The sequence below is a fragment of the Erinaceus europaeus genome, chromosome 2 (genome assembly GCF_950295315.1).
Source record: "Erinaceus europaeus chromosome 2, mEriEur2.1, whole genome shotgun sequence".
In the NCBI taxonomy this organism is placed as follows: Eukaryota; Metazoa; Chordata; class Mammalia; order Eulipotyphla; family Erinaceidae; genus Erinaceus; species Erinaceus europaeus.
The window spans coordinates 176,697,118-176,717,321 of NC_080163.1; the positions used below are offsets into that span (position 1 = coordinate 176,697,118).

The following is a 20,204-nucleotide window of genomic DNA, read 5'->3' on the forward strand; positions in this document are numbered from 1 at the left end:
GAGGATCCTGGTTTGAACCCCGGCATCCCACCTGCAGGGGGCTGGCTTCACGGGTGGTGAACCAGGTGTGCATGTGTCTATCTCTCTCTCTCCTTCTCTGTCTTCCCTTCCTCTCTCCATTTCTCTCTGACCTATCCAACAATGATGGAATCAGTAACAACAATAATAACTACAACAACAATAAAAAAGAACTGCCTTAGCTGTGTCCCAAATATTTTGATAGCTTGTGTCTTCATTTTCATTGAACTCTCAAAACATTTTGATTTCTTCCTTTATTTCCTCTTTGACCCGGTAGTGTACTGTTGAGCTTCCACATGTTGGGATTATTACTAATCTTTTGTTGATTGTTGTTATTTTCATTCTACTGTGGTCTGAGAAGATGCTTGGGATAATTTCAATGCTCTTAAATTTGCTGGTGCTATCTTTGTGGTTTAACATATGGTCTATCCTTGAGAATGATCCATGTGGATTTGAGTATTCATAAAGATACTTTTATTATTTCAATAATCACATATTTATTTTGTCTTCCAACATATGATCATTCTTCAAAAATGTACGATGGGCACTTAAAAAGAATGTGTATTCATTTCATTTGAGATGTAATATTCTATATAAGTCTGTTAAGTCCATCTTGACTATGGTTTCATTTTCTTAAATATTTATTTATTGCCTTTCGTTGCCCTTGTTGTTTATTGTTGTAGTTATTACTGTTGTTGTTGATGTCATTGTTGTTGGATAGGACAAAGAGAAATGGAGAGACGAGGGGAAGACAGAGAGGGAAAAGAAAGATAGACACCTGCTGACCTGCTTCACCACTTGTGAATTGACTCCCCTGCAGGTGGGGAGCCAGGTCCAACCGGGATCCTTATTCTGGTCCTTGTGCTTTGTGCCATGTGCACTTAATCCACTGCACTACTGCCAGACTCCCTAGTTTTATTTTTAACAGCTTTTTTTAAAGGAAGATTTTAATTTTTTATTAATATGTATTTATTTTTGGATAGAGAAATTTAGAGGAAAGGTGGAGCTATAGAGAAACAGAGAAAGAGAGAGAGAGAGGAGATGAAAGGGAGATAGACCTATAGCACTGTTTTACCATTCATGAACCTTCCTCCCTGTAGGTGGGGGAAAGGGGCCTGGACTCAGGTCCTTGCTTAATTGGGTGTGCCACCACCTGTCCCCTTTATGATTTTATCTAAGATCACTATTTGTTGATTTTGTTGTTGTTATTGTTCAAGTGGTTTATCCCTTGCTGTGAGTGTTATGCTAAGGTTTAATAGTGTCTTACAAGACTGTAAGATTATAGAATATATACCACATCCACCACCAAAGTTCTGGGCCTTCATCCTCCCAATAATAACCACCATAATTCTCACAAAGTCTAGAGACTATCTGCTTCTGTTTTTTTCTTGGGGGGGTATGCAAGTTCATGGTTCAATTCTCTGGATTCTACACATAAGTAAAAGCATTTGGTAGTTGTTTGTCATCTCTTATTTATTTTAAATATTTTATTTTTCTCTTTTGTTGTCCTTGTTTTTCATTGTTGTTGTAGTTATTGTTATTGATGTCACTGTTAGATAGGATGGACATCTCTCTAAATGGGGAGAGGAGGGGAAGACAGAGACGGGGAGAGAAAGATAGACACCTGCAGACCTGCTTCACCACCTGTGAAGTGACTCCCCTGCAGGTGGGGAGCCAGGTGGGGAGCCGGGGGCTTGAACGGGATCCTTGCTGGTCCTTGCATTTTGTGCCATGTGTGCTTGCGCTGCTCTACCGCCCAACTCTCCCTCTTTACTTATTTAACCAACCATAATCACCTCCAGTTCCACCCCTATTGTCCAAAAGGACACAATATCTTTTTTGTTTGCATAGTATTTCATGAGGTATATATTCCATAACTTCTTTTGTATCTTTTTTTTTATTTAAGAAAGGATAAATTAACAAAACCATAGGGTAGGAGGGGTACAACTCCACACAATTCCCACCACCCAATCTCCATATCCCATCCCCTCCCCTGATAGCTTTCCCATTCTCTATCCCTCTGGGAGCATGGACCCAGGGTCTTTGTGGGTTGCAGAAGTGGAAGGTCTGGCTTCTGTAATTGCTTCCCCGCTGAACATGGGCATTGACTGGTCGGTCCATACTCCCAGTCTGCCTCTCCCTTTCCCTAGTAGGGTTTGTCTCTGGGGAAGCAGAGCTCCAGGACACATTGGTGGGGTCCTCAGTCCAGGGAAGCCTGGCTGGCATCCTGATGACATCTGGAACCTGGTGGCTGAAAAGAGAGTTAACATACGAAGCCAAACAAATTGTTGAGCAATCATGGACCCAAAGCTTGGAATAGTGGAGAGGAAGTGTTAGGGGGGTACTCACTGCAAACTCTAGTGTACTTCTGCTTTCAGGTATATATTTTGCAGTAGTTTATGGATACGTGTGAACATATGCTCTCTCTCACAGAAACTGGTGTATATCTAGGTTTTGGCTTTTGTATCTTTTTAATCCAGCCGGCAACTCTTGTCTTTTGACCGGTGAGTTTAGACCATTCACATTTAGGGTTATTATTAGTGTGTATTATTTATTCACTGGCATTCTATACTTAGTTTTTTGGTTGTGTGTTATTTTTGTTGTTTATTTCTCAATGTATATATATCTGACAATCTATGTGGATGGTTTCCCATAATATATATGCCCCTTTCTATTTGTGACTGCTCCATGTTTTGTTTTGTGGTTACCATGTGTGTTGTATTAAACTTACTATATCTAAAAAATAATAATAATAAAGTTTAAAAATGATCTTGTCTCATCATTTTTTGTTTGTTTTAGCTGCTTCTATCTTTTATACTTTTATGCTTTTATACTTCACGGTTGACTAATATTTCTCTGAGACAATATTTGTTTCAAAAAGACTTTTTTAGGGGGTCCAGTGGCAGTACAGTGAGTTAAGCGCACTCATGAAGCACAAGAACCAATGTAGGGAACCTGGTTTGAGCCCCTGACTCCCCACCTGCAGGAGGGGTCGCTTTGCAAGCGGTGAAGCAGGTCTGCATGTGTTCCTCTTTCTCTCCCCCTCGCTGTCTCTTGATTTCTCTCTTTCCTATCCAACAATGACAGCAGTAACAACAACAACCACAACAACAATAAAAACAACAAGGGCAACAAAAGGGGAAAAAAATTAAAGACTTTTTTAGACATAGTAAGTTGAATACATTTTCTTTCCCTTTTATATTTGTCTTATTTCTCTATGGTTTGCGTTTCTGTTTTAGTGTATATCACATTGTTGAGAGTTAGCTATTCCTTGCTTCTATTTCTGTTATATTCCTTTCAATAACTCTTCAAGGCAGATCTGCAATGCCCAAAACTCTCACAATGGCAAATTCATTTAGCTTTCTTTAAAAGTATTTTATTTATTAATGAGAAAGACAGGAGGAGAGAAGAACCAGACATCACTCTGGTACATGTGCTGACAGGAATTGAACTCGAGACTGCGGACTTGAGAGCCCAGTGCTTTATCCACTGTGCCACCTCCCAGACCACTCACGTAACTTTTCTATATTTGGTATGGTCTTTATTATTGCTTCATATTTGAATGAAATTTGAAGTCAATTTATTCTTTTCTCTAGCAACTTGCAATAGTTTCTCTCTCTTTTTAAATTTTTATTTATAAAAAGGAGACACTGACAAAAGTCATAAGATAAGAGGGGTACAACTCCACACAATTCCCACTACCAGAACTCCATATCCCATCCCCTCCCCTGATAGCTTTCCTATTCTTTATCCCTCTGGGACTATGGACCCAGGGTCATTATAGGATGCAGAAAGTGGAAGGTCTGGCTTCTGTAGTTGCTTCTTAAATCCTTAACTGTTAATAGTTTTATAATGATGTGTAAAGATTAATTTGGTTTTAGGAATTTGGAAGTTCTCTGAACATCTATATCTTGGCCATATCTCATATTTCTGGGATTTTTGTTTGATCTTTTCTTTTTCTGCTGGGTCCTCAATAACTGATATTTGCCTTTCTAATGGAGTCTTCCATATCTCAAAGAGTTGCTCCATCTACTATGAACTCAAAAAGTGATGTAATTTTGTTCTCTGTTCCTAATAATCCTCTTTCTGCATGGTTGAATCTGCTTCCTAGACATACCACATGAGACTTGAATGATTAAAAGCTTTATTCATACCTATAACTCATGTTTTCTATATCCCTAATGATTGGATCTTTAGGGTTGTAATTTTTTAATCCATTTCTCCATGTTGAGAGTTTTACATCTCTTCAACTTTCCTAACAACATATTTCCTACATTTTTTTCTGACAGTTCCTCTGAGTCTGCATCATTATGCATTTGAATTGTGTGTTCAATTCTGTTAACGTTCTTTTTCTCACTTCATTTGCTTTCTGTTATTGACCATCAGATGATAACCTGCCTACAGTACTGAGTTTCTATTTTGTATATGAGTTGCAGGGGAGAAAAGGAGTTTTGCTATTGTACTTATTAACTGACCTAAAGTCAAGAGTGAGGTATTCCAGCACTCTCTCTGCACTTTTATCTTTTTTTCTTTCTTTCCACCAGGGTTATTTTTGGACTTGGTGCATGTACAACAAATCCACCACCACTCCTAGCAACCATTTTTTCCTTCTTTATTTAATAGGACAGAAAGAAATTACATATGGTATGGAATGGGAGCTAGAGACAGAGAGATAAAGAAAGACACCTGCAGCAGAACTTCACTGTTCAAGTTACGTACATTTTGTCCCAAAGGGCATACACACTTTTAATTTCCAAAAGTTTCCTTTTTAATCCTGCCTATTATTTTCCGTAAAGTCCCATTCTTTTTTAATTTACAAAATAGCCTTTCACACTTTTCTGTGTGAAAGCTTTTCTGAAACTTACATCTCATTTCTGGTTCTGTCTCCTTCATAATATCCTTTCTTCCTTCCTTCTTTCCGTCCTTCCTTCCTTTTGCAAGATAACCAACCACTTGTTGGTGCTTAAGCAAGATCTGCACAGGCTAGAGACCCAGCTGGAGCTGAGTTTTTTCCTCAGGGTATCACTGAATTTGATTTCTGTGTCAGTCCAGCTCAAATGACTGTGTGTGTGTATTCTTTTGATTTCAAGAGTGAAGTGTTTCCTCTAGTCTTTGCGAAGATCCAAGTGCATAAAAAAATTGCCCATGACTTTTACCATGCCTTATACCTTAGGGAGAGTTGGAGATAAGTCACACATCAGCCCTTAAGGAACCCATGTGATTATAAACTTATTTCCCCCATAGGTCAAGAAATTAAAAGGCTACAAGAAGGTCTGTGATCAAGTAGCACTTGTATATCAAGTATACTCTGTCTTTCTTGTGACTATAGGTCACCTATAATTTAAGTTAACAAAACAAGTTCAAGTTCATTTTGTTTTATTTATTTATTTATTGCCTCCAAGGTTACTTCTGGGGCTCAGTACCTGCACCATGAATCCACTGCTCCTGGAGGCCATTGTTCCCCCTTTTGTTGGCCTTATTGTTGTAGCCTTGTTGTGGTTATTATTGTTGTTGAGGTTGATGTCGTTCATTGTTGGATAGAACAGAGAGAAATGGAGAAGGGGAAGACAGAGAGGGGGAAAGACAGACACCTGCAAACCTGCTTCACCGCCTGTGAAGTGACTCCCCTGCAGGTAGGGAGCTGGGGGCTCTAACTGGGATCCTTACTCAGGTCCTTGCGCTTTGCGCCATGTGCACGTAACCCGCTGCGCTGCCAAACGACCCCCCTTGTTTAATTTTTGTTAACATTTTACTATAAACTGTCTTTTCATAATCTTATAATTACTAGGTCATTTTCCCCATATTTTAAGATTTTATTAGTGATTAAAATGAATGGACAGTTTTCTTTAAGTTTTTTAAATTATTATTTATTTATTGGATAGAGATATTTAGAAATCAAGAGGAAAGGGGGAGATAGAATGAGAGAGAGACTGAGAGACACCTGAAGACATACTTCACCACTCATGAAGCTTTCCCCTTGCAGATGGGGACTGGGAGTCTTTGTGAATTGTAATGTGAACTCAACCAGGTGTACCACCACCCAGCCCCAATAGATAGTTATCTAAAGAAGAGCTATATGTGGCCCAAATACATATGAATAAATGATTCACTTCACTTATTACTAGAGAAGTACAAATTAAAACAACACTGAAATTTCTTTCTTTAATTTTTGTTTATAAAAAGGAAACACTGACAAAAACCATAGGATAAGAGGGGTATAACTCCACACAATTCCCACCACCAAAACTCTGTATCCCATCCCCTCCCCTAATAGCTGTCTATCTCACACCTGTGAATTTGACCTGAGAACTCTGTGACACACACTCTCATTCCCCATCTCAGTTGAAGTCTCTCTCTTTTCCTGATTTATTGATACTTCTGTAAAAGTTTCATTAGAATCAAGTGTACTAAGGCTAACTTTTAGAAGTCATAGAAAATTCAGGGTCCCTTGCTCTCTGGAGTCCTAGTGCATCTGTTTCAGTTTTGGAAGGGGGAAAAAAACTAACACTTTGCCTAACACTTGCAAACTAATTGTAGGAGAAGTAGGGGTCATTGACAAGTGTGTCCAGAAGGCTCTATATGGAACATGACCTGCAGGATGGCATTTGGCAAATCACCTAGGCTGTTGTCCCTCATTTCTATTTTTAGGTTCTAGCAATTAGTGACTGAGGGCTCTGTGGGGAAGGAACACGTGTTTGGGGCACTGGCAACAGAGAGACACCAAATATATTTTTTAATTTGCAGAAGCATCAAAATTTTCATGATGCAGATATCATGGCACCACAGTTACTTTTGATCTTTGTGTGTGTGTGTGTGTGTGTGTGTGTGTGTGAATTAGAGAAGTGTTTGTGCGTGTGTGTATGTGTGTGTGTGTGTGTGTACATGCATGCCTATGTGGGACTTTTGCTCCTGGTGCTTTGGGTCTCTAATAATTTTACTCTCCCCTGGGGTCCTCAAGGTCCCCTTGTAAGAGCCCACCTTTTAGGTCTTTACTAGGGTCTGCCACCTTTTAGACAGACACATTACTTAAGGATAAATACCTTTTCTTTCAACCTTTAGTTTTAGCTACCTAAATCCCTGCATCTCCTGAGAAGATTCTTAAAATACTTGCCTATCAGCAGCCTCTCAGATAGGAATGTTAAATGCTGCTATGATGTCAAAGAGGCCCCCAGGAGAAGGGCCTAGGTCCAATCCAGCCTGTCACTCACAGCCCATGACAGAATGGGAGATAAGCAAAGGCAAACATTCAGTGGGAGCCTGGTCCTCTGGGCTCCCTGAACAACACAGGCCAGATACATGAGCGGGTACTATGGAGTAAGGTTGTTAGCTACCAAGAATAATGGACTTTCAGATTCCACTACCCAAGTGAAAAGCAGCTGTCTATCTCTCCCATTTTCTGGCTCTTGTCAGCTTGCTTCAGGATGTCAGGAGACTCTAAGGACAGTCCAGGGCTCCAGGGCCTGCCAGTGTTGGGCAAGGCCTGCTTAACCACGATGGACAAAAAGCTTAACATGCTGAATGAGAAAATTGACAAGCTCTTGCATTTCCAAGAAGACATCACAGAGAAGCTACAGTGTGTTTACCAAGGCCTGGGCCACCTTGAGCAAGTCCTGCACCGACTGGAAGCCTCCCGAGTTCCAGGCCCACCTGGTGCTGAGTCCTCTCCTTCAGCAGATGGGCATGTTGGGTGGCCAGTGGTCCTAGAGCTGGTGAAAGCTGTGCGGCAAGATGGCATGCAGCATGGTGCCAGGGTAGAAGCCTTCTTTCAGATGGTGATGGCTTTGGACAAGGCCATTGATCTGGTGGGGGAAGTGTTCCAGAACTCAAAAGTGGTGGATTTCATCATGCAAGGAAATGTTCCTTGGAGGGAAGGAAGCCTAGTTGACTGCTCTGCTGAGGTTGGTGCCTGCTTCTCAGCCTGGTGCCTGTTGGCTACATGGTGGGCTCAAGGGTCCTGGTGGGGAGATTCTCTTAAGACAGTTGGAAGACTTGTCATGCCTTCTCTGTGGCCTGTTGATGAGGGAAAGGTGAGATGGAGCTTTGAAAACTAGGTGATTTTCAGACAGAACTACCAACTGCTTTCCTTGGGGAAGGGTAAAGTCTTGGCAAAGACAGTAAGACCTTAGGCCACACCAGGACACTTACAAGTGTAGGACATTTGGGTCACTCGGGAGGGGAAGACCACCAGACTTCTTTCACATCTCAGTGACTTCTATCTCTGTTGGACTCCTTTCCATTTCTTTACACATGGCTGTGGGAACATTGCTTTGTCCTGAGAGTGCACCCTTCAGAAACTCAGACCTTTCTCCTTCCCTGCCCCCAATCTTATTTTCTGTCCCAGAGTGGGTGGGGTGTACAGCTGCCTGTGGGAAGGTAAGTGTTGACAGTAACCCATGGGGGACAGGCCAGCCAGGAGCCAGAGCCTGGGGGTGGAGTGTGACATTTCTGGGAGACTATTTCCAAGGGTTGCATAATCAAACCCACTGGCTAATGGAAGCTTAGTTGGGGTGGGGGTGTTTGTGTGTGTTGAGGTGTGTAGAGAAACACTCTGTTTGGGGATATCTGAAGGTCAGCCACTTAGCAACACTCAGACAGCCTGGAGCCACAATTTCACATCCTTGCAGTCATCTACCAGTCTGTGGCAAGAGATAAGGTGAATCTATAGGAGTCTTTGTTAGACTCTGATCCACTAGCAAGGCTTTCTGATCAAGACTGTAGGAGTTTTCCTTTTTTCTCCACCTCAACCTGGGCCAGTTTATCCTGCTGATCCTTCTGTAGTGCAGCGTCTTAAAAGAATATCCCCTTTACCCCAACTTCCTGCTTTCTGTGCTTCCTCCAAGAGTCTGGCTTTCAGGAAGACGTGGCTTTTTGCACTTGCTACTGATAACCTCCATTTTTAAAAAAGAAAATATTTCTCAAATATGCACATAGTAAAAATCTCAGTAGTACAGGTGCATGTGTTTCCCTCCTACTCCATCCCCCAATTCCCAGGACAAACTTCCTCCTTGAACAATCATAGGTGGCTGTTTGCTGTGGACATTCCAGATATAGTCTATTTATCTATAAACTCACAGGTATATACCCACCTTGTCTTGCTTCTAGTATTTTATATATAATAAAAATTTTATTTATTGCACCAAAGTAAAGGACTCTGGGGGTGGGGTTCAGATCCTGGTGCATGATGGTGGAGGAATATCTAGGCTGGGAGTGAGAATGTTTTTCAGAAAACTGAGAAGTTTAACACATGTACCAAAAACTATGTTTACTATTAATTAGTTCCCTCAATAATCTTTTATTTATAATGGAAAATAAATATAATATCAGATGATTTACAAATTATATATTTAACAAATTATTCACATTGGGCTTTACTTCTATTTGTGCCAGGAAGGTTTCCTCAGTCTTGTTTCTTTAAGCTGCAAAGTGCTCCAATTTGGGGACTGTGTCTTCATTTATATTATTTTTCATTTGTAAGCATTATAAATAATGATGTGCCACAGGGGTGAGAATTTATCTGTATGATACACTCCAAGAAGTGGCAATGCGAAGTCAAAGGATAAGTTTGTCTAGATAAAGCCATAGACTGTCTAAGAAGTTATTTCAATATAATCTTCTAATAACATATGGGAATACATCTTGTCAACTTTTTGATTCTTTGCCTGTTAGGTAATACGAAACTAAGATCTTGGGGTTCAACTGGTGGCATAACCTGTAGAGCACACACATTACTATGCACAAGGATCTAGGGTGAAGTCCCACCTGCAGGAGAGAAGCTTCACAAGCTATAAAAATAGTACTGTAGCTCCCTCCCCTTCCTGCCCCACCCCTCTCCTCTCCTCTCCTCTCCTCTCCTCTCCTCTCCTCTCCTCTCCTCTCCTCTCCTCTCCTCTCCTCTCCTCTCCTCTCCTCTCCTCTCCTCGCCTCTCTTCTCCTCTCCTCTCCTCTCCTCTCCTCTCCTCTCCTCTCCTCTCCTCTCCTCTCCTCTCCTCTCCTCTTCTCTATTTTTTTCCTCCCACATTCCCTTTCTACCACACCCTCTCTCTTTTCTCTGTCTCTTCCCTATCTCCCTCCCTTCCTCTCTAATTCTGTCTGTTTCTGTGAGGAAAAAAGAGAAGAAAAATGAGGTTGTACAACCACTGAACCCCAAGGATAGCTCTGTTAGTAAAAGCAAACACAGGAGAAAAAAATTAATCAGCACAGTTAAAATAACTAAAATCTTGGGAGTTGGGCAGTAGCGCAGCGGGTTAAGAGCACGTGGCACAAAGCTCAAGGACCAGCGTAAGGATCCCGGTTCAAGCCCCTGACTCCCCACCTGCAAGGAGGCCCCTTCACAGGTGGTGAAGCAGGTCTGCAGGTATCTATCTTTCTCTCACCCTCTCTGTCTTCTCCTCCTCTCTCCTTTTCTCTCTGTCCTATCTAACAACGACAACATCAATAACAACAACAATAACTACAACAACAATGAAAAACAACAAGGGCAACAAAAGGAAAAATAAATATATAAAAAATAAATTAAAATAACTAAGATCTTATTATACATGTTCTTTTAAAAACATTTTAGTATAAAATTTGAAACAATAAAAATTAGTAAAATGATACCATTAGTCTGTAAATGGAGATTGATGTTTTTTTAATATTTATTTTCCCCTTTTGTTGTCCTAAGTTGTTTTATTGTTGTAGTTATTATTGTTGTTGTTATTGATGTCGTCGTTGTTGGATAGGACAGAGAGAAATGGAGAGAGAAGGGAAGACAGAGAGGGGGAGAGAAAGATAGACACCTGCAGACCTGCTTCACCGCTTGTGAAGTGACTCCCCTGCAAGTGGGGAGCCGGGGGTTCGAACCGGGATCTTATGCCAATCCTTGCATTTTGCGCCACCTGCGCTTAACCTGCTGCGCTATTATTGCCTGACTCCCGAGGTTGATGTTTTTAGCCTATTCCCTATCCACCTCTTTCTCTCCAGATTATTTTGAAACAAATCTGGAAACACTGTGTCAGTTCTTTCATAACCATTTAAGCATTTCTGTATAAAAAATAAGGTATTTTAAAATTAATTTTTATGTGCTGGCGAGTGAACCCAGGTCCTCACATTGGCATGCTATAGTTGAGTAACTTCCTTAACCTAATTCTCTTTTTCCTTCCTTCTCTCCTTCCTTCCTTCCTTTTTTGAGAGAAGAGTCGTATTGTGCATGACCTTGGTGCATGGCTTAAGTCTGAGGCTTCACACAGAGAAAGTGTGTATTCTTTATTTATTTATTTCATTCATTATTTATTAGACAAAGAGAAATCAAAAAAGAAGAAGATACAGAGGGAGAGAGAAAGAGAGAGACCTGCAGCAACTCATAAAGCTTTCCCCCTGTAGGTGGGGACTGGGGGATTGAATTACCTGGGTCCTTGTACATTGTTTTTTTTTAAATTTTTTATTTATAAAAAGGAAACATTGACTAAACCATGGGATAAGAGGTTAAACATCCCCTCCCCTGATAGGTTTCTTATTCTTTAACCCTCTGGGAGTATGGACCCAAAGTCATTGTGGGATGCAGAAGGTGGAGGGTCTGGCTTCTGTAATTGCTTCCCCGCTGAACATGGGCATTGACAGTTTGATCCAAACTCTCAGCCTGTCTCTATCTTTCCCTAGTGGGGAAGGGCTCTGGGGAAGTGGAGTTCCAAGTCACATTGGTGGGGTTGTCTGTCCAGGGAAGTCTGGTCACATCCTGCTAGCATCTGGAACCTGGTGGTTGAAAAGAGAGTTAAAATACAAAGCCAAACAAATTGTTGAACAATCGTGGACCTAAAGGCTGGAATAGTGCAGATGAAGAGTTGGGGGGTCCTCCATTTTGTAGATAGCTAGTAGGCATATTTTAGTTATATTCCAAAGGGCCTGTGGCTATACTAGTTTTTTTCTTTTTTCTTTTTCCCCTGAGCCTGAAATCTAATATGCAGGTGGGTCCAAGTTATTGTCTGGGGAGATGATGTCATGGCTGGAAAAAGGACCAGAAAGCTGGATCAGGGAAGAGAGTAGCTCCCTAATATGGGAAAGAGGTATAAATATTGTTGACTGTAAACTCCATCAATTTGATTTGGTCTGAGGCCCATATTCAGCTTAGGAACCTATGTGACCTCTGAATCCTTCTAAATCTGAACTCACATTATGTGGTCATGAGTAGGAACATTCCAAGCTGCCCCAATATCAGGACCCATCTTCCTCAGGTGTAACATAGAGTATGTTGTCCATCCTCTCTTCGGAGGATGGAACATTCTCTACCATTATTGACCCAAGTTGAGGGCAAGGTACTATAGGAGTCCACAAAGGGGTCTATTGTATTGTTCCTGATAGAAATGACCAGTAACAATGGAGAGAGGGATTTATTTGAGGTCTAGGCCCATCAAATCTGTTTGGGAATCTCAGGACTCCCTGATTAGGGCCCCAGCTGATGGGGTGGCCTGAGAGTGACTAAAGAGTCATCGTTAAAGTATGCCAGTCTCTTGCTCTTATTCAGCTTTTGGAGTCTTTGCTTTGCTAAGGTTAGCTTTGGAGTGAGTGAGAGAACTGTAATAGGAAGTAGGTGAGGAAAGTATCCAAGTCTAAGTAGACACTATTTCAATATGAACTTTATACTGACTTACTACAGCCTATTGTGTATTTTTGCTATCAGGAATATATTTTGCCTAATTTATGGATACATGTGAAATCTCACGGGACCTGGTCTATACCTAGGTTTTGGGACTTTGTTAGGAAGTGAACCTCCTGGAATTGAATTAGAGAATACTATGAAAGGAAAGGTCTTACCTGAGTAATGAGGGTGAAGAGTTGACATTCCATGCCTGACGTCTCTTGGACACAGTCTGAAATGAAGCATGCTGAGGTGCTACTCTCTGTGTTGATTAGGTTGGGATTGGCAGATGCAATATTATTTGGTATGAATTGAGAGAAGCATGCAGGAAAGTGAGACCCACCCTAGAGGTTCCAGGACTGGGGAAATATGGGCTCTATAGAGGAGGTTCCTGCTGTCTTTTAGGGTTTAAGAAGACAATAGATAGTTATTGCTATAATCACATTATTTGGCAATTGGGTTAACTTAGAAATACCCCTTTGAATTCCAACCTAATTAAAGCAATGAGGGCCATTTCAGCATGCTTCACCTCAGACTGTGTACAGAGACATTAGGCATGGATTGCCAACCCTTCACCCTCATCACTTGGGTGAGACCTTTCCTTTCATGGTATTCTCTAATTCCATTCTAGGAGGTTCACTTCCTAACAAAGTCCCCAAACCTAGATATAGGACAGGTCCTGTAAGATAGATCATATATTCACATGTATCCATAAATTAGGGCAAAATATATACCTGATAGCAAAAGTACACAATAGTCTGTAGTGAGCCAATAACAAGTTCATAATGAAATAGTGTCCACTTAGACTTAGATACCCTCCTCACCTACTTCCTATTACAGTTCTCTCACTCACCCCAAAGCTAACCTTAGCAAAGCAAGGACTGCAAAAGCTGAATAAGAGCAAGAGACTGTCACACTTTAACGATGACTCTTTAGTCACTATCATGCCATTCCACCAGCTGGGGCCCTAATCAGGGAGTCCTGAGATTCCCAAACAGATTTGATGGGCCTAGACCTCAAATAAATCCCTCTTCCCATTGTTACTGGTCATTTCTATCAGGAACAACACAATAGACCCTTTTTGAACCTCCATAGGACCTTGCCCTCTACCTGGATCAACAATGGTAGAGAATGGTCCATCCTCCAAAGGGAGGATGGACAACATACTCTATGCTACACCAGAGGAAGATGGGTCGATACTGGGGAAGTATGGAATGTTGCTACTCATGACCACAGAATGTAAGTTCAGATTTAGAGGGATTCAGAGGTCACATAGGCTCCTAAGCTGAATATGAGCTTCAGATCACATCAAATTGGTGGGGTTTACAGTAATATTTATACCCCTTTCCCATATTAGGGAGCTGCTCTCTTCCCTGATCCAGCTTTCTGGTCCTTTTTCCAGCCATGACATCTTCTCCCCAGACAATAATTAGGATCCACCTGCATATCAGATTTCAGGCTCAGGCAAAAAGAAAAAACAAAAACAAACAAACAAACAAAAACACTAGTATAGCTACAGGCCTTTTGAAATATAACTAAAATATGCCCACTAGCTATCTATAAAATGGAGGACCCCCAACACTTCATCTGCACTATTCCAGCCGTTAGGTCCATGATTATTCAACAATTTGTTTGGCTTTGCATATTAACTCTCTTTTCAGCCACCAGGTTCCAGATGCTAGCAGGATGTGACCAGACTTCCCTGGACAGACAACCCCACCAATGTGACTTGGAGCTCCACTTCCCCAGAGCCCTTTCCCATTGGGGAAAGAGAGAGACAGGCTGGGAGTATGGATCAGCCTGTCAATGCCCGTGTTCAGTGGGGAAGCAATTACAGAAGCCAGATGAGTATGGGATGATCCCACTCATCAACAGAAGTTGAGAAAGAATAACAGAAAGGAAAACTAAAAAGCAGGATTTGATTAAATTTGGAGTAGGGCACCAAAGTGAAAACCCTGGGTTGAGAGTGAAGGTGGATGTTCAACTTCACTGGGCCGGGGGGGGGGGGGAGGAGATGCAATGAGACACAGTCTTTTGGTGGTGGGAATGGTGTTTATGTACATTCCTATTAATTTTTAGTCATAGAAATCACTAATTAATACGAGAGGGGAATATTGATTGAATGCCTCAAACTTTTTAAAGCACAGACTGAATCTTTTTAATACATAGGCTGAGTTTTGATATGTAGAAAAGTATGTATTATTTTGGAGGAGCTATTTCTTAACTCAGTTGATGCCTTTTAAAAATGGTAACTTAATAGTACCAAGGTCCATGTTCAAATTTCTCTTGATTGTCTTATTTTGTTTTTAGTTTGTTTATTTGAATCAAGATCCAAATAAATTGGTCTTATGTTCCCTAAAGCTCACTTCACTCTTTTCCATTATTTAATTGATACAAAAATTAAAACTTCTGTGATCCAGCATTGGACTCTCAAGTGTGAGATCCTGAGTTCAATCCCTGGAAGCACATGTATCACAGTGATGTCTGGTTCATTTTCTCTCTCTCCTCCTATCTTCTTCATGAATGTATAAATAAAGTTCATAAAAAAATAAAACTTCTTTTTATGAATAATTCCAATAATAACCCAAAATGTCAAATGATACATCTCATTGTTTTAATTTGCATTTCTTTGACAGGATATTTAAGCATCATTCATGAATCTAAAACTTTTTTATTGTTATTGGATAGGACAGAGAGAAATAGAGAGAGGAGGGGAGGGCAGAGAGGGGGAGAGAAAGATAGACACCTGCAGACCTGCTTCACTGCTTGTGAAGTGACTCCCCTGCAGGTGGGGAGCTGGGGGCTCGAACCGGGATCCTTCCACTGGTCCTTGCGCTTTGCGCCACCTGCGCTTAACCTGCTGTGCTACCGCCCGACTCCCGGATTTAAAACTTTTATATTCTTTTCTGTAGATTGTCTGCTCATTACCTTTCCTCTTTTCTACTTCAGTTTTTGATTAAAAAATGATATGTAAGACCTCTTCATATGTCAGTGACAGTAACTGTCGCATATGTTACAGATATCAAAGCATTTCTGATTTTTTTGTCCACAAGTTATCACTGGGGCTCAGTGCTTGCACAATGACTCCACTGTTCCCAATTGTCATTTTTTCCTTTCTTTATGATAGACAGTGAGAGGCAGTGAGATATAGAGAGTAAGGAGAGAGAGATGAGAGAGATACAGTAGGAGAGACCTAAAGCATTGCTCAATTGCCCATGAAGCTTCCTTTCTGTGAGGACTGGGGACTTAAGCCCACATCCTTGCTCATGGTAGCCTGTGTATTCTACCAAATGTGCTACCACCTGGTCCCTTTAGGTATTTCTGTATAGGAGAAGTCATAGGATTTTATTCTGAGTTCTCATAATATTTCTTGTCTACACCACTCTACTGGAAAATGACAACTCCCTCTTTTGGTATTTCTGCTTAATACACATATCCATAAAATATCTTTTTGTCTAATCTTCCAATGAGGCTGTTAGCTCCCTGTTGGTTCAACTAAGGAACTCACTGTGTGCAGGGCTCTATGTACTTGTGGCCAGGGGCTGGTCTCACAAAATATTTCAAAATGAGCAGTGAGCTGAGACATAGATCCTGCTATTTAACATAGTTCTGAAAATAGTCTATTAATAGAGATCTTCTGGAAATTCCACGATTCATAAGATTGTATGGGTATAGTAATCATTTGTGGAGTTGAATTAAGTCCTAACATTGGGTATTAAATTTTGACAGTTGTGCCATAATTTCATGATGACCCTCCTCAGAGCTCCAAAATGTCCACTGATGTTTAATTTAGTTGTATATATGATTTATGAATATGGATGAATTAATTAAATCATTGTTTATGAGAAGCCAAGTGCTCTCTCATGAAGAACTAGAACTATGCCCAAAGCACAATTATGTGATAAAGAAGACACTAGTCCTTTAGAATGGTGTTTGGAATCTTTTCTTCCTCTTCATGCACCAGATAAAGTAGGATCATAAAATTGAACCCTGGGGGCCAGGTGGTGGCACATCTGATTAAGCGCTCACATTACAGTGTGCAGGATCCTAGGTTCAAGCTGCTGGTCATCACTTGCTGAGGGTAAAACAGGGCTGCAGGTGTCTCTCTATTTCCCTTTCTATCTCACCTCCCTTCTGAATTTCTCTCTGTCTCTATCCAATAAAAAATAAATTACACACACACACACACACACACACACGGAATTTTGAACCCTGAAGACAAAATCTAGTTCTGTGTGTGGGCAGGTGGGGGAAGAGAAGTGGAGAATGTTTGTGTTTGTGCCTGCCTGTACTAAGGATAAAGGTGGGGCAAAAACAATTTGTATCCAACAAGGTCTGTCAAAGGACAGTCATTACAAAGCCTTCCCAGCTCATAGGGTGAATTAGGAGGCATTGTGTGAGATTGCCTTCAGTTCCTTCAGCTCTGAAGGTGGCAGTATAGTTTCTAGAAAGAGGCCGAGGCAGGGAGTCCAGGTCACATCTGTGATGCTTCTGGTAATTGTGATGATAATAGCTGGTATTTATTTCTGGCACTGAATATGTATTTCAATTAAGAAAGTAAAGCCTGATGTTCTGGAATCCCATAGGGATGAACAGATAGTAGGGTTGAAAGAAATGGGGGAAATGGTAGAAATAGCCCTTATCTTTAGGATGTGCCAAGGACCTAGTTAGAGGGTGAGGGTACATAGCATAATGGTCATACAAAGAGACTCTTGTGCCTGACTCCCAGGTTCAGTCCATGTCCCCATCATAAGCCAAAGTAGAGCAGTGCTCTGTTAAAAAAAAAAGAAGGAGAAAGAGAAGGAGGAGGAGGAGGAGGAGGAGGAGGAGAAGTAGAAGAAGAATTTTTGTGATGTGTGCCTCCAGTTTTCAGAGAAAGGGAGAGACACCACAGTACCAGAGTGATGGTGCCAAAGCACTTCCATGTGGTGCTAAATTGTGAGCTGGGGCTATACATGGCTGACTTGTCCTCTGCCTAGTGAACTGTCTCTTCAGATGTAGATATTTTTTTTCAAGAAAAGCTGAGAATCTAGAACTTCTTTCTAATCAAATTAATCAAAGTATAAGTTAAATATGCTAAGTTTCTCCCTCCACCTGAACCACAGACATCTTTTTTTCTTTTGAGAATTTTATTTAAGTAATTCTATTCTAACCCTGGAAAAATTATAGGATAAAAATTCTAAAAGTGCTAGAAGAGGGCATAAAACAGAAAAAAATTTCATACTTAAAGATGTTCTACAAAGTCTTATTTATAATTAGAGGAATATAATATTTTGAAAATTCTAGACAAATGCTTCAATAAATTATAATATTCAATAAAACAGGATACAAAAATATTACGGAAATTTATATTTTAAAAAAGTGCTTGCCTTATTGTTAAGATAAAAAATCAGGACACAATACTCAACAGAGGAAAATAATTAGAAAATACATGTCAACATGGGAATTGTTCATCCTTTTCCCCCATAATTCTCACTCAACACTGCCACACTTTCTACTGTCTAGTATTTATTTAAACAGCAACTAGGTCTAGCACCTAGCAAGTGAACTTTTATTTTCTTTTACTTTATACTTGTCTATAATTTATAATTTCATCAAATTATACTATAAGGCCATCATAATCAAAACTGCCTGGTACTGGAACAAAAACAGATACAATATAAGGCCCAGAAATAAATCACCACACCTATGGACATCTACTTTTTGATAAGGAGGCCCAAACTATTAAATGGAGAAGGGAGGGTCTCTTCAATAAATGGTGCTGGGAAAATTGGGTTGAAACATGCAGAAGAATGAAACTGAACCATTATATCTCACCAGAAACAAAAGTAAATTCCAAATAGATCAAGCACAGATATTTTAAGTACACTTTTTAACAAATGTATATAACCAAATAGCCAGCACCACAATAAATACCTATCACTCCCAGAGAGAATCTAGAGTTTAATGTAAAAACAACTAGATTTAAAATTTGATAACAAATTGTTAACCATCTTTACTAAGTGACAGATACAGGGTTTATTTATTATTATTATTTCAAAACAGAGCACTGCTCTGCTCTGATTTATGGTGGTGTCAGGGATTGAATCTGGGAGCCTCAGACATGAAAATCTTTTTACATAACCATCATTGCTGTCTCTCCAGTCCAACCCTGATGTTAGGGTTTAAATACAGCAAATCTGGCTCATAAATGGGAGAGCCCAAACTCCACATACTGCAGCACTGTAAAGGGGTAACTAGAGCATCACACCCTCACTGACCAGGCAGACATTAATAATTCATGGTACTCTTTCCCCTAAATATAAATTCATTTAATTAAGAATTCAACTCAAACCAGCACTCTACTAACCTTGCATGATTGATTAAAAGTTGAGACTTAAATACATATTTATTTTCCATCTCTATTCCAATACTTTGAATTCCAGATTATTTGGGACCCTCCCCCCTCCTGCCTCCCTCTATCCCATATCCCCTACCCCTGTTAAGGATTAGGTTTGACCTTCACCAGCAGTATGACAATATGATGATCACATATTTGAAAGGATTCAGTGACCTTGCAAAAACCGACTATCCTTATCCCTAACATGGTACTAATAGCATTTAATACTCCTAGTATTACTGGGAGTCCACATTCATCTCAAGAGCATACTGGTGCTTAAAGGATGATGTTGATGATGCTGATGTTTGTGTTGTTTTTGTTCCTGTTGTTGTTGTTGATCTTCTAGGACAAAGATCGAGTGGAAGAGAAAGAAGCAAAATCAAAGCATGCACTGAGCACCAGAGGTATACAAGCAGAGATCAAAGGACCTTGGGAAGGTGAGTGAGACCCCATTTGCTTTGCCTAGCTTTTCATGCCTAATGGCTTCAAAATAAAAATACCAAATGACATCAACAGCCATGTGATTACTGGAAAGCTACTGAAGCTCCTTTATTTTCCTTTTCTGTATGTGTACCTCTGAACTGCCACATGTGATGTTTTAGTCACTTGGAATAATTCTGCCTGTGTAGCCTATGGCTCCAACTTATTTCACTTTGCTATATATTTTTACAGATTTCTTTTTGTAAAATAATTTATTTATTTATTCATGAGAAAGATAGGAAAGAAATAACCAGACATCACTCTGGTATATGTGCTGCCGGGGACCCAACTCAGGACCTCATGGTTGAGAATCCAATGCTTTATCCACTGTGCCACCTCCCGGACCACAGATTGCTTTTTAAGTTAAGTTTGTGTCTTATCATTTCCTTGAGGCCCACGTTTATTTATTTATTTATTTATTTATTTATTTATTTATTTATTTATTTTGGGATAGGACAGAGAGAAATTGAGAGAGAGGAGGAGAAGGAATAGGAGAGACAGACAGGGAGAGAGAAAGATACCTACAAACCTGCTTCACTGCTTATGAAGTATTCCCCTTATAGGTGGGGAGTTGGGGTCTTGAACCTGGGTCCTTGCACTTAGTACTATGTGTGCTTAACTGCGTACACCACTGCCCAATCCCAAGGTCCACTTACTTTAGATTATATTTAAGTGTTTATATGCATGCATGTACACATATACATACACACGTAT

The 20,204-nt window shown here is 40.3% G+C and overlaps 1 protein-coding gene across 7 annotated transcripts in view; it reads left to right on the forward strand.

Moving 5' to 3' along the window:
* The window catches only part of MYLK3 (myosin light chain kinase 3), a 72,548-nt gene that overhangs the window by 15,705 nt on the left and 36,639 nt on the right, over positions 1-20,204 (forward strand). For 2 of the 7 annotated variants that reach the window (XM_060185626.1, XM_060185625.1), the window contains exons 1-2: positions 7,288-7,916; positions 19,357-19,447. In XM_060185626.1, the coding sequence (XP_060041609.1) occupies positions 7,440-7,916; positions 19,357-19,447 (568 nt within the window). In that variant the 5' untranslated portion in view covers positions 7,288-7,439. Of the gene's footprint in view, positions 1-7,287; positions 7,917-8,542; positions 8,672-11,955; positions 12,060-19,356; positions 19,448-20,204 lie in introns of those variants that run through there. The other 5 variants (XM_060185628.1, XM_060185627.1, XM_060185624.1 and 2 more) reach the window with 4 other exon arrangements.